Source organism: Numida meleagris, chromosome 21 (genome assembly GCF_002078875.1).
Source record: "Numida meleagris isolate 19003 breed g44 Domestic line chromosome 21, NumMel1.0, whole genome shotgun sequence".
NCBI lineage: Eukaryota > Metazoa > Chordata > Aves > Galliformes > Numididae > Numida > Numida meleagris.
Window position 1 is genome coordinate 319,535 of NC_034429.1, and position 20,143 is coordinate 339,677.

At 46.8% G+C, this 20,143-nt stretch overlaps 2 protein-coding genes across 2 annotated transcripts; both read left to right on the plus strand.

The window, feature by feature from the left end:
* Positions 205–3,165, plus strand: PCNA (proliferating cell nuclear antigen). Its single transcript, XM_021375092.1, has 6 exons — positions 205–580; positions 1,167–1,264; positions 1,663–1,730; positions 1,864–2,058; positions 2,365–2,488; positions 2,606–3,165. The coding sequence occupies exons 1-6, from the start codon at positions 360–362 to the stop codon at positions 2,686–2,688; spliced, it is 789 nt and encodes a 262-aa protein (XP_021230767.1). The 5' UTR covers positions 205–359; the 3' UTR covers positions 2,689–3,165.
* Positions 5,150–10,417, plus strand: TMEM230 (transmembrane protein 230). Its single transcript, XM_021375094.1, has 4 exons — positions 5,150–5,303; positions 7,373–7,500; positions 7,943–8,065; positions 9,125–10,417. The coding sequence occupies exons 2-4, from the start codon at positions 7,402–7,404 to the stop codon at positions 9,263–9,265; spliced, it is 363 nt and encodes a 120-aa protein (XP_021230769.1). The 5' UTR covers positions 5,150–5,303; positions 7,373–7,401; the 3' UTR covers positions 9,266–10,417.

Here is a 20,143-nt window from a genome sequence, read left to right on the forward strand (position 1 = left end):
GGTTTATGTCTTAGAGAGGGAATTCCCCTCGGTGTTCGCTCAGGCCCGGAGTATCTCTCAGGCCTCACAGGCCCCGCCGCCATCGCTTCACGGCGAGGCGTGGCCGCGCTGAATAACACGTATGCTGATTGGCTCCCGTGGAACGAGGGGGCGGGATTAAGGTGAAGAAGCGGTGTCGCGATTGGCGGAGAGGAGAGCATCTGTCATGTGAGCGTGGGTAGGGCATCGCAGAGCGCGAGAGGAGCGCTGCGATTGGCTGCAGTGCGGCGTGGGGTGTATATAAGGGTGACTTTGGCGGGCCGCCGCAGTCCGTAGCCTTGTCGTGCTCTGTGCTGTTGTCGGTCGCTGTTGCTGTCAGGATGTTTGAGGCGCGGCTTGTGCAGGGCTCGGTGCTCAAGCGGGTGCTGGAGGCCCTGAAGGACCTCATTACTGAGGCGTGTTGGGACCTGGGTTCGGGCGGCATCAGCCTGCAGAGCATGGACTCCTCGCACGTCTCCCTGGTGCAGCTCACGCTGCGCTCTGAGGGTTTCGACACCTACCGCTGCGACCGCAACATCGCCATGGGCGTCAACCTCAACAGGTAACGGTGGTGGGGCTGGACCTGGGCTGAGGCGCTGAGGGAAGCGAGTCCTGCTGGGGCAGAGGGGCACGAAGGGAAAGTGAGCCGCGTGGGCCTCGCGCGGTGTGGAAGCGGCTTTTTGTGCTCGGCCCCGCTTCTAGGCCTCGCCGGCCCCCTCCCCCTTTCTCCTCACAGCTCTCGCGCCGTTTTTCGCGGCGCGCGCGGGGTCCGCCGGCAGCTGTGACGTCACTGCCGGCGCTGGGCGCGCGCCGCGCTGTGGCGGGAAAGCTTGGCGGGGAGAAGCCATGGCGCTGCCACCGCCCCCGGCACTTACTCTGCCCACCCGAGCCCCGGCCCTGCTCCTATCACTTGGCTTCTGCTTCAGTTCTTTGCTAATTCGTGCGCTGCAGGCCCAGAGCTTGGCGGCAGCGGGCTGGAGGGTTTGTACACCTAGAAGGGTGCGGTGGCAATGGATAGGAAATAATGCAAAACACGCAGGTTCTGTGATTTCCGACAGCTCGTTAAATGTGCTCTAACCCTGATAGGTAATAGGTGGTTGGTCACGCTCTGTTTATAACCCATAGCGATCTGCCTTTTGTCCCCCTAGCATGTCTAAAATACTGAAGTGTGCTGGAAATGAAGACATCATAACTCTCAGAGCAGAAGACAACGCAGATACATTGGCTCTAGTGTTTGAAGCACCAAGTGAGTGGTATTTGTGAACCTGTTTGCTACCAGAAAACATAAGAAGTTTTCATAGACCAAGCAATGCATGCTGGTTGTAAAGAGTGGTCCGAAATGGGAGGAATTGCATGATATTTAAACACTTAAAGTCTACATCTCCAAAGCATTTTATCTACCTCATTAATACCCCTTTATGAAAACCTTCCCTGAGCTACATAAAGATGCTCCCAGGTTCACCTTGGTAGCCTGCTTTCCTCTAACAGCCTCCAGAAGGCTCTTTAGGTTATTAAGTAAGGTGAATCCTGTTGTCACAATTAAGGTGTTTTTCTTTTGGGGAAAAAAAACTGGGGGGGTGAAATTTAAACTCAGGGTGATAACTTCTCTGAAACACTTGGTCAAACTACGCTTTGTTTCTTTAGATCAGGAGAAGGTTTCTGATTATGAGATGAAGCTAATGGACCTCGATGTGGAGCAGCTTGGAATTCCAGTAAGTGGTTGCTTGAATGTCTGCATACACTCTTAGGACAGCGTGTTTTCTCATATACAAACCTGGAGTTTGAACTTGTAGCAAATCTGAGGTCTTAAAGCTCCTTGGTATGAGTTCATCGCTTCCTTTCCAGGAACAAGAATACAGCTGTGTAGTGAAAATGCCTTCTGCTGAATTTGCACGCATCTGTAGAGACCTCAGCCATATTGGTGACGCTGTTGTCATCTCCTGTGCCAAAGACGGTGTGAAATTTTCAGCTAATGGAGAGTTAGGAAATGGAAACATCAAGCTGTCGCAGACCAGTAATGTGGACAAAGAGGAAGAAGCTGTAAGTTGAATGTTAATGGTTACAGTGGTGTCTTCTGTGCTGAGGTTTCTACTAATGTGAGTGCTGGGGGCTGAAGTAGGTCACTGGATCCAGTATTGCTCTGATTTATAGAACCAAGTCAGCGAGTCCTTGCCAGCATTTTCTTGGCTGGGGGGTTTGCAAGCAGCCCCACACAGAACAGAGTGGGGATTAGCACTGGCTGTAGGTGAGGTGTCTAGGGCAGTGACACTGAGTTATTTGAGAAGCTTGGGGGAGCTTGTTGCAGCTTGCCTTTACCAAACTCTGATCTGGCTGCTGTTGTTCCAGGTTACAATAGAAATGAATGAGCCGGTCCAGTTGACTTTTGCCCTGAGATATTTGAACTTTTTCACCAAAGCCACCCCCCTGTCACCGACAGTAACACTCAGCATGTCTGCAGATGTTCCTCTGGGTAAGTAGAAGCAGCTCTCCTTGAAAACCTTGTAGAGCAATCTACCTTAGAACTCTATCAGGAATGTATTTATAGCTTTTGTGAAGCACTTTCTGAATATTCTTCTTCCTTTACCAGTTGTGGAGTACAAGATCGCTGACATGGGACACTTAAAATACTACCTGGCTCCAAAGATTGAAGACCAGCAAGAAGGCTCGTAACTGGACTGGGACTGAGGGGGAGATCTGCTCAGCTCTTGGGGGCACAGCTGGCTTGGAGAAGGAAATCTGTTGTCGTCCACGTTACTAGAAATGTCAGTGCATTGCAGCATCGAACGGGCACTGTTACGAATGTTCTGTAGATATCTCTGTAAATATTTTTTTCAACTTGCTATTTTGCTACACTGATGTCATTTGAAATAGGAAATTCTCTTGTTTCTGGCCTGTTCCTGTACTTGCAGTAACCTCTTAGATGCTGTCTTTAGGTGAAATACTCCTCTGAACGTGTGTTGGAGGAGTGCAATATTTAATTTCAGTATAGATGGTTCCTGGAGTTTCACCTGTGGAACTGTAGTGGGCTAGGGTTGCTGTTTAATGATGCCACAAGTTTATTTTCCCCTTACTACATGCATTTATTTTTGAAGCTGGTATTCTAACTGAAAGATGGAAATAAAAAAATAACCTCGTGGTTTTATCCTACTTCAATGTGAGCAGATTGATCACTGCTTTGTCACGCGGTGCTGAGGTTTAGTAGCATCTGTGGGTGAGTCCCTCAGTTAAAACACTTGAGTTGAAGGAGCAGGTAATCTCACTGAACTAATCCATCAGTGATGCAGCTGCTTTAAGCTAGGGAGGTGTGTGAAATGTGTTTTCCCTAAAATGCATTAGCTGTGCAGATGCCAGAACCACCTGTTCCAGCATGGACTGATCCTGTAGCTGCTGCCTGTGCTCTAAATGAAGTCAGTATGTAGAGAAATGCTGTGGTGTCGTAGTGTCTGAAAGCTGGCCTGGAAAGCTGTGCTGCTGGCTCTTGGTGTTAAGCCATTCCTCAGCAGCTCTGCATGTGTTCTGTTGTGGTGACCCGTGTCCTGCAGTCACCTGAACCCATTCCTCTGCATGGACAATGCTTCTACTTCTGTCCCCATCATTCATGGGGATGCCAACGCTGTGCTTTATGCTGCAAATGGGGTTTGAAAAGCTCTGGGTAGCCACTGTGCTTTTCTTCAGTGGCTGCATTGCTGCTAGCATCTAAATCCTTACCCTTCATCCTCACACAGCGGCTCCACCATGAGTGAAGATGGAGAAACTCAGAAGCGACGTTGGCTTGATCAGTATTAATTACTTGTAGAGTCCTGGGTGCTTTGGGTGTGTTCATTGTTCTTAGGGGTGGACCTGGAAGCAGGGCAGCTGGGGAACCCTGCTGCTGGAGCAGGAGCCCTTCACGAGGTGGCAGTGCTGATCAGGCAACCAGTTCTACCACTGAAACCAGCCCCTCCCCTGAAGTCTGGTGGTGGGATTTCTTCCTGCCCCTTTTCCTCCATTCTAATTTGGTAGCGGCGCATCTTTTTCAGTAGGAAATGTTGGCAGTTTTCTTTGCAGGTAGGTCCCTGCTTGGTTTTCAAGCCTCATCTTGAGCTTCTTGGTATCTCTAGAGCGTGCCTCGTGGATTCTCTTGAATGCTGAGGTTGCTGAATCAGGAAACACCCGAAATCAACACCTGCCCTAAAACTGCAGCAGCAGTTGAGTTGTTGCCATAGGAATTGCCCAGAACAACAGCACTGGATATCTCAGGTCACTTGGGGTTGGGTTTTTTTTTAACCCCCAAATGCAATGCTGCTCTCATTGGGTGGCCGTTGTACTCCCAAGTGCAAGAAAACACTGGTGGGGAATTAAAGATCCACGATGATGGTAAGTGGGAGGATTCAGTTCCACTGATGTGCTGTGTTAGAAGCAAGCAGCTTTTTGTGCCGCCTCCTGCTGCGGTGGGGGTTACTGACCTCTTTATTTCTGCTGTTACAAGCACGGGAAAATAAGCCCTGTGGTTTCATTCCTTATTTTTATGGGCTGTAACAAGGAGCTTGAGGAGTTTCACGGGGTAGGAAACACTTTTAGCCTCGCATCTGTGCGCTTCTGTTGGATTTGTGGCCGTGCCTTCTGCCTTTGCATCAGCTCAGGGTGTGAATGTTCCCTTTGCCATTGCTGAAAAGCCAACAGCTGCTCCCTCTTAAATAAATTAAAAAACAGGGAGATGTGGTCAGATGCTGTTTGCTTCTCGGAGGAGGGAAACTTCTGAGGCTTGTGCTTTTGTTTGCAAAGAAACCCGATTTGGGAAAAGAAGGCAGGATTGGGAGGATGCTTTGCCATTTCAGGACATCTCGATTTTCGGGTGCTTTGTTAATTCACAGCAATTGCAACCACGCTCGTTCCTGCTGCTTCCTTTCTGGGAGCAGTAAATCCCAGCCGTGATTCCTCTGAATGAACACAGCTGCTTTAAATAACGTTCTGGCTCCAGCTTGCCTGTTAGATGCATACAACTCACAGAGGGCTGTGCTGCAGCTCAGTGATATGCAATGCTTCCTTTTGATACGCAGGGCAACGTGCAGCGCATAGCGCGTGGTACGGAGCAGCTGTGTCCACGCTGCCTGCCCCACGGCTCCGGGAGCCCTCCAGCTGCCAACCCTCAGCACCAAGCTCAGAATAACCCCGCGGAGCTGAGCCAGCAAAGCTGCTGCCATAACCTGGAAGGAAACAGGCGTCATCGCAATAAACTTCCTGGGTTGGCGTGGCCGGGAAGTGGCGCTGGGAGCGATGGCTCTGAGCAGCAGCGTGAGCCGGAGGTAAGCTCTTTGCACGTGATAACCTCACAGACCTCAGGTTTCGGGGGGATTTGGTGGATGGGATGCGGGCTTAGCAGCAGGGAATCTATTTTGGGGCTGCAGGGGGGATTGGTTGGGTGCGTTGCGTCGGCGTTGAGCTCTGAGCGGGGCAGGAAATGACATCCCGCTCCCCTCCCTGCTCCTGGCATTGAGGGTAGGAATGCGTGTTGCAGATCTTTGGGGGAGAAAGAGGACTTTGGCCTGAAGTGGCACGTTTTGCTGGGACTTGAACGTGGCCCTTAGTGTGAGGTCTGAGGGAGCGTTGTGCATTCGTCCTTAATAGAGTGAGGTAGGGCGAGCGCAGGGACAATTAGTGTAAATTAGCAGTTATCGCTGGGAAGTCGCTGGGAATCACTCCATGAGCAATGGGACAGGGAGTATAAACAATCCCAGGGTAAAACAGGGCAAAATGGGGATATCTGTTCAGTTTTGGATGTGCTGCTTTCTTCTGTCTTCTTCCCCTTCTGCACTTTGACCCCATGGGCACGTGGGAGTCTCCGAGGGCATTTGGGCACAAAGAGCAGGAAAAGAGGGATGGGGAAGAGCAGAAAAAAAGGGATGGGGAAGGGGCTGAGGATCATAGAATGGATCATAGAATCATAGAATTGCTCAGGTTGGAAAAGACCTTCAAGATCATCGAGTCCAACCGTAAAATGGATGGGTGTTACCGCCCCATAGCTGGGCGATATTTCCACTGTTGAGGATGCTTATGTAGATTTATTTTTCCCCTCCATAAAAAGCAAAAAAAGTTCTTATTAAAGAGGTGGGAGGGTTTAAGATCAGGAAGTGTTGGGGTTTTGTTACTGATTATTTTAAAAAAATTTATTATTTTAAATAGAAGTCACATTAGAGAGGGATTTACCAATACATAGTGAGGATTGCAGAAAGAATTATTGTTAGCACTGAGGGAGACAAAGGTTTTATTTTGGTTCCAGTGGAGAGACTGCTTTGAGGAGATGCTATCCCGTGAGATGCCAAATACTATTGCAGAATGGGCACCTTTATCATTGGGGATATATGCTCATGGGGTTGTGGGTTGTCTTTTTATTGTTATTATTATTTCATGCTTTTCCAGAGATTAGAAGTTGTTGCATTGGTGCAGGGAGTGATATTGTACCTCGCTTTGGGAAGGCAGTGGGTTCAGGGTGAGTGCTGCCCCACGCACAGATCCTGCATGGAAGCTGCAGGACTTCCCTTCCCACTGAGTGGCTCTGCACCGAGTCAGGGCTGTGCGAGGTCAGATCCAGGTTCAGTGCCCGGAGGAGGAGAGCTGGCTCTGCCCACCTCCCTGCTCCAATCACCAGCGCTGTCACTGCTGGCAGCAAAACCACAGGGCCTGGCTACACGCAGTGAAACTGCAGGGTCCAGCTCTGCTGCGACTCCAGAAAGTGCAGCCCTGAATGCTTCCTCCCTTGCAGCTGGATAGAGGAGTGACCTATGGTTTGTAGCCCCTTGCTGCTTTTTGCTTGCTTCACCCACTGCCCACCCCATCGTGCTCCCTCCGACTCAAGCCTTGAGCTATCCCAGGGATGACAGCTCCATTTCATGTTGGTTTTATTTTCTTTTTTACTTTTTTTTTTCCCAAAATGGATCTATTGCAAAATATCCGTCCCTTTGAAAAGCTGCTTTGTTGAGTTCTGGTTTGGGTTTATTTGGTAATGACCCTGTTTAGAAACAGGTAGACCTCAGGCATCCTGCAGCAGGAAGCGTGACCTCCTTGGGCAGTGAGAGCCAACTCATACACGGGATGTTATTCTGGAGCCTGTATGAGGTTTGAAACACATCCTACATTAATTTTATTTTGTTTTCAAATATTGACAAATCCAAATTTTTCTATTCCATCTACATCCGTGCCTTTGTATTTTAGGCTTAGACACAAAGCTTTGTTTGAAAAGATTTAATTTGTGAAAACGAATTTCTTTTGGTTAGCGTCAGCTTGACACTCTTTGTGCTTGCTGCAAGAAACTTAATCCACATCTGACCCTATCACCCAGTTGGCTCCGATTTTTTGGTCTCTCTCTGTTTTCCAGGTTCTAGCTGATGCCCGGGCCTCATTGTAATGATGCCGTCAAGAACGAATCTCTCTGCTGGGATTCCCAGTAGCAAAGTCAAATATTCCAAGCTCGCCAGCACTGACGATGGATATATTGACCTGCAGGTAAAGCGTGGGGAAGAAAACTGCTTTGTGCTGCTACTAAATTCCAACTGTCAACCCATCACCACCATGCCCACTCACAGAATGATAAAGGTTGGAAAAGGTTTCCAAGATACCAAGTCCAACCGCCACCCCATCCTCACAGTGTCTAATCGTAGAGTTTCAGCCCTTCTGCTCCAGAAAATCCACAGAGCTCAACTGGAAATGAGATTGCTTGTTTAATAAATAGAGCCAGCTTCGTTTATTTGGAAGGAGATGAAAATCAGAGCAGTGGGTGTAAATGCTGCCCCAGACAGCAGGGGATGCATGGACAGGATTCACTGTAGGGAGGCTGCAGCAGTGGTTTCTCTTGTCCTCTGCCAGCTGTGGTATTCGCATCTCTGCCATGGTAATAGGGGAACAACGCTGAGGTAAGCTGCTTAACATTTGTTATTTTCCCATCCAGTTCAAGAAGAGCCCACCAAAAATCCCCTACAAGGCGATTGCACTGGCTGTCGTGCTCTTCATGATTGGAACTTTTCTCATTATCATTGGAGCCCTCCTCTTGGCAGGATACATTAGCAAAGGCGTAAGTGGATTGATTACCCCTCTCTTTGAGTTCTGTATTGTTTGGCCTTCCCAAAGCCTGCCACAAACCATAACTTCCAGCGCACAAACTTGGAGCAAAAGGTCTATAAGCAAGAAAGTAATTCCCTCTGCTGACACACCGGTGTTTGCTGACAGTTTAGAATCATGGAATCAACCATAGAATCATTCAGGTTGGAAAAGACCCCGAAGATCATCAAGTCCAACCCCAAAACCATTTTTACCATGCCGCTGACCATGTCCCTCAGTGCCACATCTCCTCAGTTCTTGAACACCTCCAGGGACCCCACCGCCTCCCTGGGCCTGGTGCCTGCCCACTCCTTATGAGAAGAAATTATTCCTAATATCCAACGTTTGAGGTTTCTAGTTAACTTGTGTTTGGAGCTCCAGGCTGGATGGGATATCTACCCAGTCGGGCTGAGTTTCTATGTCCTGCTTGATAGTGTGGTTTCATTTTAATGCCACATTGCTGTCTTGGTGGAAATAATGCCAGGATCATCACACTTCTACTAAACCTTCTGCTTTCTGTAGGGGATACTTGATCACCATACAGGACACAGAACCATTTATCTCCTCTCTATGCCTTTACAGTCCATTGAAAGCAGATCTGATACTTGCCATTGGCATTGTGCTTGGCATACTTCACCTTCTGCCCTGTGCAGGATGGAATTGCTTTACAATTGGCAGCTGCTGCTTATCAGTGTGGAAGCAGCAGCATTTTGGCCGTATCGGAAGCAATCCAGGCGCTGGTAGGAGAGCTGATCTGAGCCAAGCGCTCAGCACCCGGCCTGTGGTTGGCAATTTTGTAATGTGACCGTGTCAGCAGGAGCCACCCCTCCTACCCAAAGGAAAAGTTCAGTTGAGGTTTCCTGTCATGAGGAGCGGGCCAGGAAGGGTGTCAGAGCTCAGCATGATAGATCTCTCAAAGATTTCTGATTTGAGAAAAAATCTGGGGGGGGGGCAGCCCTATAGGGATGAATGAGAAAAAGACCTCAATACAGATCTTCTCATGGTGCTTACATTGCTCTCCTCTCTGCCGTAGGGAACAGACCGTGCCATCCCCGTGCTCATCATTGGGATCCTTGTATTCCTCCCAGGCTTCTACCACCTGCGCATTGCGTACTATGCTTCCAAAGGCTACCGGGGCTATTCCTACGACGACATCCCGGATTTCGATGACTGAATAATGTTCTGGACAGCATTTACCATTAGGTTAGTGTTAAGAGCTGCTAGTGACCCTAAATATCGGAGGGAGCCTGTAAGATTGTAAATGGAGCGTGTCAGTCACAAGATGCATCTTCCTGGTTTTGAAAATCCTGTGGGGGAGGCGTTGAAAGCTTTCAGCTGGTGGGGGCAGGGGGTTAAACGTGGAAGTGACCAAAAGGATTGCAACATTAGGTGGGAAGAACACGTGGTTTATTGTAATTCTCCTCTTGGGTATATGATGCCGGTTACTTGTAAGAAGTTCCTGGACAAGGCAATTCTAGCCATTCTCCAAACATAGATAAGCCGGACAGTTCCATCAGTAAAGATATTTGTTTTCCTAACTGTTTCAAAGAGTTTTGTTGTTAGCTTGTTTGTTTTCTGAGAGAGATTGTGGCTATCCTTGGGTTTAGTGTTGCAAACACTGTACATAACTTTATTTTTTTGCTCTCTGCCCATCCAAAATTCTTCCAATTTACTTGTCTTGTGCTCATCTGGGATAACAGAATTCAACTGCAAACTGCACTTGCATGAGATAACTTGCACATACTGCATTTGCTGCACAAGTCATCATTACACTGACCAATCCTATTTACTCAGCATTCTTCAGAAGCAGACTGCTTCCCATGCCACTCTTAATTTTGGCAAAATCAACTTGTTATCCTCTGAAAGAACTGATTGTGGCTGGATTTTATTATTATTTTAAAGCAAATAGAGACAGGGAGAAGAATTGGGATCTGGACCAGAACTGAAGAGTCTCAATACCTAAGCCTTGGTTTTGATGGGTGTGGGGGTATTGGAGACAGTTGAATTCTAACTGTATGTATATTTGGGATTATTTTCTCCTCACCTAGATGATGTGTTGCTCATAACTCCCTAGACCAGTAAAGAGCAAGTCTGTATAGTTTGTACTGGATAAATCCTGTTTGTATTGTATTGCTAGCTTCAGCCATAGGTTATTCAGGGAAAATAGATTGGTCGCTCTGTACTTGATGCAAAGTCAAAGCTCGCTGTCTCTGAGGTGGGACTGGACCAAGTGTCCCGAAGAACAACTGCGTGACAAGGCGTAGGAATGCAAGGTACAAGTGTACGTGTTTAACACAAATAAACTTCTCAATCTTCTGTGTACAAATCATAAGTTCATCTTTTTCACCTTCACGGATTTCAGTGTACTCTAAAAATGGTTCTGGGCAATGAGCTTGAATGTGCTGTTGCTAACTGCTTCCAGTTTCTGATGCAGTTGCTACAATCAGCAATAAGCTTTGCTGAGCCAGCAGCTTCACAGCAGCTCCAACTGGTCTGCAGGACCCTTGGCTCACTTGAATCAGAAATTACCCTCTGTAGAGCACCAGTGCAGTGCCCTAGGTGTGGCATGACTCTGTGCTTCATCACGTTGCCCAAAGCAGCTGTGGGTGCCCAAGGCCAGGCTGGATGGGGCCCTGGTGGATGGCAACTCTGGCTGAGGGGTTGGATCTAGATGATCCTTCAGGTCTCTTCCAACCCTGGCCATTCTGTGATTCAGAAGGCCAGGATTGACTTTTTCCTTCCTCGCTTTGCCATTTCTCCTCCAATGCTCTAGACCAAACCCAGAGCCTGAGCCAAGGTCTTCTTTATTTTAAACTCCATCTGTTCCCTGGGTTGACTTGATTCATTGGCCTGTGCGTGCCCTGGCGGCGCGCTCTGAGGAATAACTGATTGAATTCAGGATCTCCCTTTTCCCTTCCCTCCTCCCAAGGCAACAGCTACGCACGTTCCCTGCTCTGCTGCGTCACGCCGGCCTTGGCCATCACTGGTCTCGTGTTCCCGATGGCAGCCCAGCTTCCCAGATGTCACCACCACTTTGCAGCAGCTGAAATCCCTCAATTAAAGCCAGGTCTGGCCAGAAGAGCAGCTGCTGACGCAAAACCATGAATCAGCCTTTAGAAGGTGATAAGAATGTGAGTGAGTTTGGTTTGGGGAGAAGGGAGAGGAAGTAGGGAAGGGAAGTTTAGATGGAAAAAGAGGAGGAGAGGGGAGCTGAGAGGATGCAGAAAGTTGGGAAGCCTGGGGCAACTACAGAGGGATAAGGGAATGCAGGGGACAGGCAAAGAACATGCTGACGTTCCTGGAGGGATGGCAGTTTATTTGTCATTTGACAGAAGCACAGTGCAATTCAGATCAGTCCCTTTCAGGGCTGTCTGTGTGAGGGAGGGACGCATGGAAAATTTCTTCTGCCCAGGGATATTTTATAGCTATTTCTGGGGGAAAAAACGTAGACTTACTACTCAAAAAATGTAGATCCTGACTACTTCATTCTGTGGGTTCATATATTGTCTTCTAAGCATGGCTTTCCTCCAGAGTATACATTTCCTTATGCTCAAACTTCTGTGGTCTGGCTGCGGTGCAGCTAATACCTGCTGTTCATTTGCTTTCTCAGAAAACAAACTGACTTTACATTTGGGAAAATTTGGAAGAATTTACTGCAAGCATTTGTTTCCATGGTCCTTTTATATAACAGCGATGCTCCTTTGGTGTAGGTTTGAGGATAATTGGTGCTGTCAGCTCATATTTTTGTTCAAGCATTGCATGAAGGCATCATAGTTTTCCATTTAAACCAGGCCGTTGCCCATACATGGTTGTTCTGGTGCTTAAGTGCTGGGTCATGACAACAGCTTCATGTCTGTGAAGAAATTTCTGGTTCTAGAGCAGAGTTTGACCACTGAGCAAGGGACAGGGTGAGCACTGATGGATGAGGATAATACCAAACTGCTGTCTCCTCTATGGAGCATCATCCATTCTGGGCGAGGCAGCTGTCGTAGATAAAAATAGTTGGCATTTATATGGCTCGATGGGGTATTGTTATACACAGAAGCTCTGCAGCAAGAACAGGCACCCAGAGTTAAGGCTTTTCTCTATTTTATGAGTGTCTGAATTTATATCCTCAGTGATGTTCTGTTGCTGTGGTGTGGTGTATTTATATGATTGCTTGACTCTGGAGTCCCCCAGGAGGCCTCAGCTACAAAGAAATCCCAAAGAAATCCCACCAAATGTATTCTTTATAAAAGCAAAGACTTCTTTTAGGTCAATCTCATGGTTTTTATTTAAGTGTCTGGAGTGAGTGCAGCTTAATGCAAATTCCTGAGTGTAATCACATCACAGGAAACTTCCCTGAACCAGACAAGGCACCAGGTCAGGTTGCCCAGGGCCCCATCCAACCTGTCCTTGAGCATCTCCAAGAATGGGGCATCCACAGTTTCCCTGGGCAGTTTGGGTAGCAGTCAGGACAATCTGAGTAGCTGCAGACATTAACTACTAGTCCTGAGCTTGAAATCCTATAGCAGGCCCTGGCTGAAAGGGGCTATTTGTATCAAATGGCAAAGATAGGAGACAGAGAGATGCTCAGCAGTGGAAAGGAGCAATAGGAAAAGCTAGAATTATCCAAAGCTTTATGCAACTGGTTCTGATAAATCCTTGAGGGAAGAGGGAGAAATGGTGCTTCTGTAGGTTGGTTGGTGTGATAAAGGGGATGGTGAGGTGCCTATGTCCAAGTGAAAGCACAGCTGTGCAGAACTCATCATCCTGTGGTGTTCTCTCAATTCTTCTTTGTTTTAAGGTTTTTCTGTCAATTCTTCTTTGTTTAAGACACAGCGATTTTGGATCTCTCCATACAAAGAGCTTTGTAGGGGAGCATCATGCTGTGAGGAGGACGTGACTGCAAATTCCTCTTCTCCCATGCTTCCCCTATAAAGATTCTAAATGACTGGCAAACTTTTGATTCACCCAAGGCCTTTACCCACCAACCTTCAGCAGCAGCTCACCTGGGACAGCTCTACAGGGAACATCCTGAGAAACAGGGTGCCAATACCCTGGGCAGCAATTCTCCTTGCACTATATTTGTTTCTTGGCATCCTTGTTGATCATTCTCTCTGAGCTTCTCCACGTGTTTGTTCTGATGGAGGAGGTTCATGGGGTGGGAAGAAGAGCAGGGCTCGCTGCTGGTTCTGCGGCGATGGAGCAAGTGGGAGCTTGGGTTTCTTGTTTCTCCTTGTTGGGTTCACCTGGATTCTCTTCTCTCAGCAGTGATTTTATGTCCTCATTGATAAGATGATCCTCAAGACCTGCCTGGATGTTGTGCTGGTTGAGGGCTGAGGGCTGTCACTGATTCTAGTCCTGAAAATACATTAGCAGAAATCATGTGAAACATCTGTGGAGATGAGGGAGAGAGAATGTGATGACTCACTCAGAGCATGTTAGATACAACCAATGTGCTGAAAATACAGCCCGAAAATGACTGTTTTGTTTGTTCAAACATCACAATCGACAGTAGCATCTCGAGTTCTTTTCTGGTACCCATCACTTAGATTAGACCCTGCGGTCGGGGTCTGCTTTCTTTCTATCAACTGCGATTAGCCAAGTTCAGCAGCGTTTGCCAGTGGGAGGCTCAGTGCTATAATGCTCCTTTTATAGCCATATGGATTTTACTTAGCATAAAAGAAGACATGAAAACCCTGCGGGGCAGGAAGGAATGACTCGGCACTACAGTTCTGTCCCATCTAATCAGATTTGTGCCGTACTCCACTTACGCTAAGGTCTAAATGAGTTTCTCCACACTCCTCCCCCTCATGCTTAGTCCTTAAAAGTCCCTGACACCAGCTCATTCATACAACCACTCCTCACATCTTCTGCCTCTCCCTAAGCTGCTACCTTAAGCTTTCTCCTCACCCTTCCCTTTGGGTGTCTGTCCTGCTCCTCCCAGCAAGATCTCCACCTGCGAAGCACCTCCAAATCTCCTTGACTTCTGCTTTTCCACTGGGCAGATTTCCCTTTGATGTGCTCTGGAGCTCTGCAGCTCATCATTTTAGTGGGTAAGTGCAAGTTGTCCATTTTCCCCTTTCTTTTTCTGGTGAAAACTGCATGCAAACTATGTTCTTTTTCCTAGAGCTCTGCATTCAGCCCCTTCTGGCATGCTGTGTTCTGTGCTTGCCATGTGAAATGTTGATGTGCGTGGTCACAGGGCTTCCTTGCTCCTTCCTTGGTACACAAGCAGCTTGAGATTTTTAGGAATGCTGTGTTTAACTAAACATAGTCCAGACAGTTCAGTGGACCATGAGAGATTCCTCCCTCGCAGGAAAATTGGCTACATTCTGAGACGGAGCCAAGGGTCAAGGTAAAAGGAAAAAAAAAAAAAATCTTGGGGAAAAAAAAGGCTTGATTGTGGATTAGAAATGATTGTTTTCAAATAATTTCATTGACCTTTTGCTGCTTTCGTTTGACTGTTCTTCTTCTCCAGTCTCAGGCTTTGTTTGGTGCTGGTTGGGGTACGAGTTATGTTGAGGTTTTTTGCCTTCCCGCTTTGACCTCTGTCCGTGAAGGTGTTAAGAAAAATCTTTTAATTGGAAGTAAGGCCATTATTAAGGCCATTATTTCTGTGGCCATGGGCAGAGCTTACTTATGACAAGAATCAGGAAGCAAACATTTCCTCTGCACTGTACTTGTGTCGGACACTGAGCCATTGATGCCTCTCTGATGGTAACACAGACCTATGAGATTCATCTGTTACTTTTCCAGTCCTGCTGCAATTACAGTAAGGAACAACACTGCAATTAATTGTCTTCGAGAAGGCTCCTTCTACTCCTCCAAAATGGGCAGTTTTGGCACTGAAAGCATCAATTCTGTGGAGGAATCACCATTTAAGCCTGGGCTTGCGAAACAAAGAAGCAAATCCACCAGTCACCACTAATTAATTTTATTTTGAAATATTTACTTGGACTGCGGTAGTAGCTGCGCTTAAGCCTTTGAAGGATTAGCTGCCTGCTACTCGTTTGTGCCTGCAACCATTTATTTAAGCTGTTGCTGCAAATCATGCTGTTAACCTGGCAGCCAAGGATTTAACCTTTCTTTCCTTGCTGGTGGGAAATGCGTGGTACACAAAGTCTTGCTGACGTGATAGGGAACTTCTAGAGGGAGCCCAGCAGAAGGCCACCAAGATGATGAGGGACATGGTGCATGTCTCTTACAAGGAAAGGCTGGGAGACCTGGGGCTCAGCTTGCTTCATCTCTGTGCTTTTCCATGTGCTGTTCTCACAAAGAACTCCTTTCTCTCTCATGGACCCATCAAATCGGGCGCAGTGTTTTCATTGCGCCGCGTCCCGACGTTCGGTTCTATTTGTCGTACGTGGCATCGCGTTTAATGCAAGTGGTCAAACCAATCGACCAAAAGCCAGCTACCAGGGAAGGGTTCACTCATGCGAGAGCATCAGCCTCTGAGCTAAAAGCTGTATTCAGCAAAGGAAGTCAGGTGGACTTAGAAAAACTTCTTGCAGAAAGCTGACATAAATGCTGGGACAAATTCTTTGCTGGCAGCAACTAACTTCAGTTAGAGAGAGGGGTCAGTGTGATAACAGACCATCTGCACAAGGGGTTTGGATGAGAGATTTCTAGCCTGCTCAATTCCTTATATTGCAATCTCACCTCGGCTTACACACCTAAGTGTATGTAGTATGAATGTAAAAGATCTCAGGTCCTTAAACGAGTGAATGCTTACTCATTACACCATTCTCTATAAATGATTTCCATTAAAATCACTATTAAAAGTCTACCAGCTTCTACAATATGATTTTTTTTCTTGCCTCTCAGCACTAACAGTACAAGTAGAAGCATGACTTCTTCACCACTGTGTTAAGTGGTTCTTTTCCAGACAGTTATCTCATTTTCTCTGTACTTGATACTGTAAGTCAAGTGACTCTTCTCTGTTTTACTGCATGGGAACAGGGGCAGGATTGCAACGCAGCATTTCAAATGCTTGGCTAAAAATAGGCCAGTGGATGGTCTCCAACCTCAAGTACAAAGAAACTAGATTTGCAAAGGTTTCTCCTTTGTTGTGCGACCACATTTCCAATTGCTGAGAAGATACTGCAGAGTTCAACGTACAAACAGCCCCTGTTTTAATCCTCCCATGAAACCAAGGAGAATGTCTATCTTTCACTCACATCCACAGCTGTCTGAGGCACTGAATGTTTGAAGCTGATAGCCTGCTCCTCTCCAGGGAGTTTATCAACCCTTCAGCAGGGTCAGCGCACCAGGACGCTTCCCATCCTTCTTTCCTTGGGGTGGAAGCACTGAAGCAGGAGGGAATCGAGGCTGGGTGCACGTCCCTTCTCCCACATCTGCTGGAGGGAAAACAATTTAGCAGCGGGAAGACAGGCCAGAACTTGCAAAAACTCCTCTTCCTGACATTGTATCAGGCTGGCACTAATTATGAGTAGAGGAGAGGTCGGACTTCAGGCAGGGAAGGAGTTAACCAGAGGAAGGGCAGTTTGCTGGGGAGAAGTTGGAGTTCATTGTTCCAGGCTCTGCTGTAGATTTCCTTTTTGTCCTTTCATCTCCTCGAGTCTTGGCTCTCATCACAAGAGGCCGCTTCTCCTTCCCTTTTCTGTTTTTATCTGGGCTGTGAGCCCTTCAAGGCATGGACTGTACCTTAACCTGCGTGCAGTGGCACAGTGGGAAAGCTCCCTCAGAAGGGAACTATAAATAGCGAGCCCATCCAGCCCTGTGGCATCCACGTTTGCTGTAATTGCCTAGTTTGCACTCCTGCGACAAGTGTTAGTTCAGCTGTCAGGGAAAGAAGGAACTGAAAAATATTGCCACAGACAGTTTCCAGCTCTCCCTTTGCCCACCGAGCCCTGGTTTGGGCCCAGCTCTTCTTCCTGCCTCAGGGAGTTCTTTTTCTAGCCAAGTGAATGACGATTCCCGTAAAGCATCCACCCAGCGTGATCCGGACAGTTCCATTTCAGAAGAAGCTTTTAGAGGGCTTGTTGTGGTGCTGTTTCCGTCTTTGACTCATGCCTCAGCGTTACACTCATTTATTTTGTCTTTTACCACTTGCCAGAGGGGGTTGATTCTGCAGCAATCGCTTTTCTATCACTCCTGACATCACTGCGTGTTATTGTTACCGAACATTCATGGGATGAACGAAATGAGTCATGGGCAGATCGCAGATAAAGGCGATGACAGCATCCAAGACCATCCTTCCTCTCTGAACAGAGTGTGGATGTTCTTTCAACATTGCTTGCAAGTGGCTTCAAGTAATGAAAAGGTTAAGACAGGGATTGTCTGCTGTCACTTCTCTGCTGAGACAGGAGTAAATGAAAAAGTGCTGCTGTCCTTTACAAAGCAAAGGGTCCTCATTTGAATTCCCAGTGGAGGTGACTTAACGAAACCTGTTTTACACTGTGCTGCAAAGCTCCTCTAATGGACTTCCAAATAATTTTCACATAGCACAATGTCCACACCCTTTTGGAAGTGGATTAAGTGGAAAGAAGTCACTTTTTGGCCTGGCTCTGTCTATACACATTTGTCAACAGAAGCTCCATTTACTGCCGCAGCTTTGAACAGCAGCCACTCGTGAACTTGACGTAAGATGGCAAAACTCAGCTTGTCTCCTGCCTGGCCATCATTGCTCCCAGTGACACAGGCTCCATCTGATGGGTGGCTGCAAGCAAAATGCCAGCATGAATGTGGAGCAGCAAAGCAAAAATGTCAAGAGCTGTTAGCCACGTGCTTCTTGCAGTTCCTTTTCTGCTGCCGCATCTCAGGGTCAGGACACATGGCTCCAGCAATTCAGCAGTACTGGCAGCTGGAACCTGACAGAAAAAGGGAATGGGGAGGATAAATGCATGCTGTTATCCTGTTCCCACTCTTCCCAGTGTGTAAGGACTCCCTGCTGTTTGTGAAAAGAGGACTAGGAATGAGCTCTGAGACGTGGCTAAGTCTATCTTTCCATCCTCTTGCCTTACACCTGACTCAGCAAGTTCAGTCCCATCTCTTTGGTACAGCCCCTGAGGAACCAGACACAACAGCATCGAGAAAATTAGCTTCTCATCCAGAGCATGAGCTGTCCAGTTGAGTTAGTGTTACTGTAAGCGTTCCCTCTTGCACTTACCCACAATGCCAACGACGCTTTGATGAATATTGTGCGGCCAATGTGGCAATGTGATCTGACCAGCCAGACTGCGAGAAGCATGGGGAGTTCTTCTGGGTTGTTTTGTCAGAATCTGGACTCCATTTGCAGAATATCTGCGTGCACAAAAGCCAAGGAGGGTCTCCTCTCCCTGAAAGCTATCAGAGGGAAAAGCATCTTGATGAGAACAGTAGGGATCCAACAATTCTGCAGCTAGGCAGAATTTCTTTTCTCTTTGCTTATTGATTTATTATGTGAATTCTGGCAACTGTAATTTGCAGCCCCTGCTATTTATCTTTCTATATAGCAAGCACAGCAGTACATCTCCCTCTCAGATCGCTGGCTGAAGCCTCAGTAATTTGAGTACTTGGACCAAAGCAATCCGAGATCCTTGGACCAAAAGACCTATTGCTATTAAGAGCACTTTGTACTAATTAAACCTCATAAAACTCTTCCTGGGTCTTAGGATCTCCATTTTGCAGATGACAAAATGGAGGATTTCGCTCAGATCAGGAAGTATGTCGTTCAGTTTTAAAACACTTGTTAGAAAGGATTTTTTTTTTTTTTGCTAACTCTAATCCCATATAGCACTGTGGGGGGAAAAAACAGCAATCAAGTCACGACTGACCACGAGATCAACTAAAAATCTATGTAGGTCAAGGAAACCTGAAGTGGTATTTTCCACTAGGTGGTGGTAGACAGCATTTCTTCAGGATTGTTCACTCTCCCCTTCTTTACCTTATAGAAAAGAAACCCAGGGTCTGCTCAGTTCGGTATTGTCTTTGCTTACTACTCCAGAGGAAGAAGAAAAACTATCACAGCTGGTGACCTACAAAATGCCTTTTCCCGGGCTCCTTTCTCCTCTTAGGCAGCTGTGGAAATACCAGAGGTTTTGTTTTTATTTTGTGTAAGCCAGTAGAGACATGTCTGTTTATTATCCATATATACGAACCGTGCTGGGTTGTTCTGAACCCCTGAACTCCACCTGTGGGATTCATAGAAAATACTGCTAATGTGATGGAGGCAAACTTCTTTTTTTTATTATTCTTATTTTTTATTATTATAATTTTTTAATTGTCTTGCTTTTTTCACAAAATAAGACAGGCAATTGGAAAATTCCTACGGATCCCAGACCCAAAACAACCATCTCTGGATATAACTGGATCTAAAGTAGTAATTTACTCTTCTGGAGATCCTGTTCTCAGATCAGTGACTCATGTCCAAATGGAGGTGACGTTTCGGTTTAAACTGGGAATTTTGAGTAAACAGAGGAGATGCCAGCCAAAAAGACTTCAGCATTTAAATTTATGCCAGTAACCTACGCACTGCATCTCAAGAAAGCCCTGACCTTCTGTAGTCCTGTCCTTACCACTTTATTTTTACAGAGCCATGAAGAAACAAACAAAATAAAACTGGCATGCGTGGGGAACATACTCATTAGTTACCCAGACTATCACAGTAATATTGCATTTTCTGGCTGCGGAGAAGGACACTCAGCTCACCAGACTTCTAGTTTCACATGGGCACAACCTCACCACGAAAATCAAGTCCCTACTTGCATGCTGTTGTTGGGACGTTCCAGTGATTTCAAGCAGGCAAAAATCACAAAACACTATTTGCTCGTGTATCCCTTAATTGTTACTGCTGTGATTATATTAATGCTATAATATTTATCCTGTATTATGAAATAAAGCATAGTGACTGATTAGCATAAACCACAGAGGGAGGAATCAGGACTACAGGACTGTTAGTCTTATGTGAGGATCTCAGCGTTTTAGGAGTACTTATAGGAATTTGGGGCAATTATAGGAGGGATTCAGAAGATGTGTGTTAGATGGACAAGTATTTCACACTGGTTTAACTGGGACAACGGACATAAACCTTCTGTGGTGACTTGGTGTCCGGATGCAGCAGCACTTC

Coding starts and splice junctions, on each gene's coding strand:
- PCNA (XM_021375092.1), top strand. CDS start 360: ATGTTTGAGGCGCGGCTTGTGCAGGGCTCGGTGCTCAAGCGGGTGCTG. Junction 581..1,166: donor ATGGGCGTCAACCTCAACAG/GTAACGGTGGTG, acceptor TTGTCCCCCTAG/CATGTCTAAAATACTGAAGT. Junction 2,059..2,364: donor TGGACAAAGAGGAAGAAGCT/GTAAGTTGAATG, acceptor CTGTTGTTCCAG/GTTACAATAGAAATGAATGA.
- TMEM230 (XM_021375094.1), top strand. CDS start 7,402: ATGATGCCGTCAAGAACGAATCTCTCTGCTGGGATTCCCAGTAGCAAA. Junction 7,501..7,942: donor ATGGATATATTGACCTGCAG/GTAAAGCGTGGG, acceptor TTTCCCATCCAG/TTCAAGAAGAGCCCACCAAA. Junction 8,066..9,124: donor CAGGATACATTAGCAAAGGC/GTAAGTGGATTG, acceptor TCTCTGCCGTAG/GGAACAGACCGTGCCATCCC.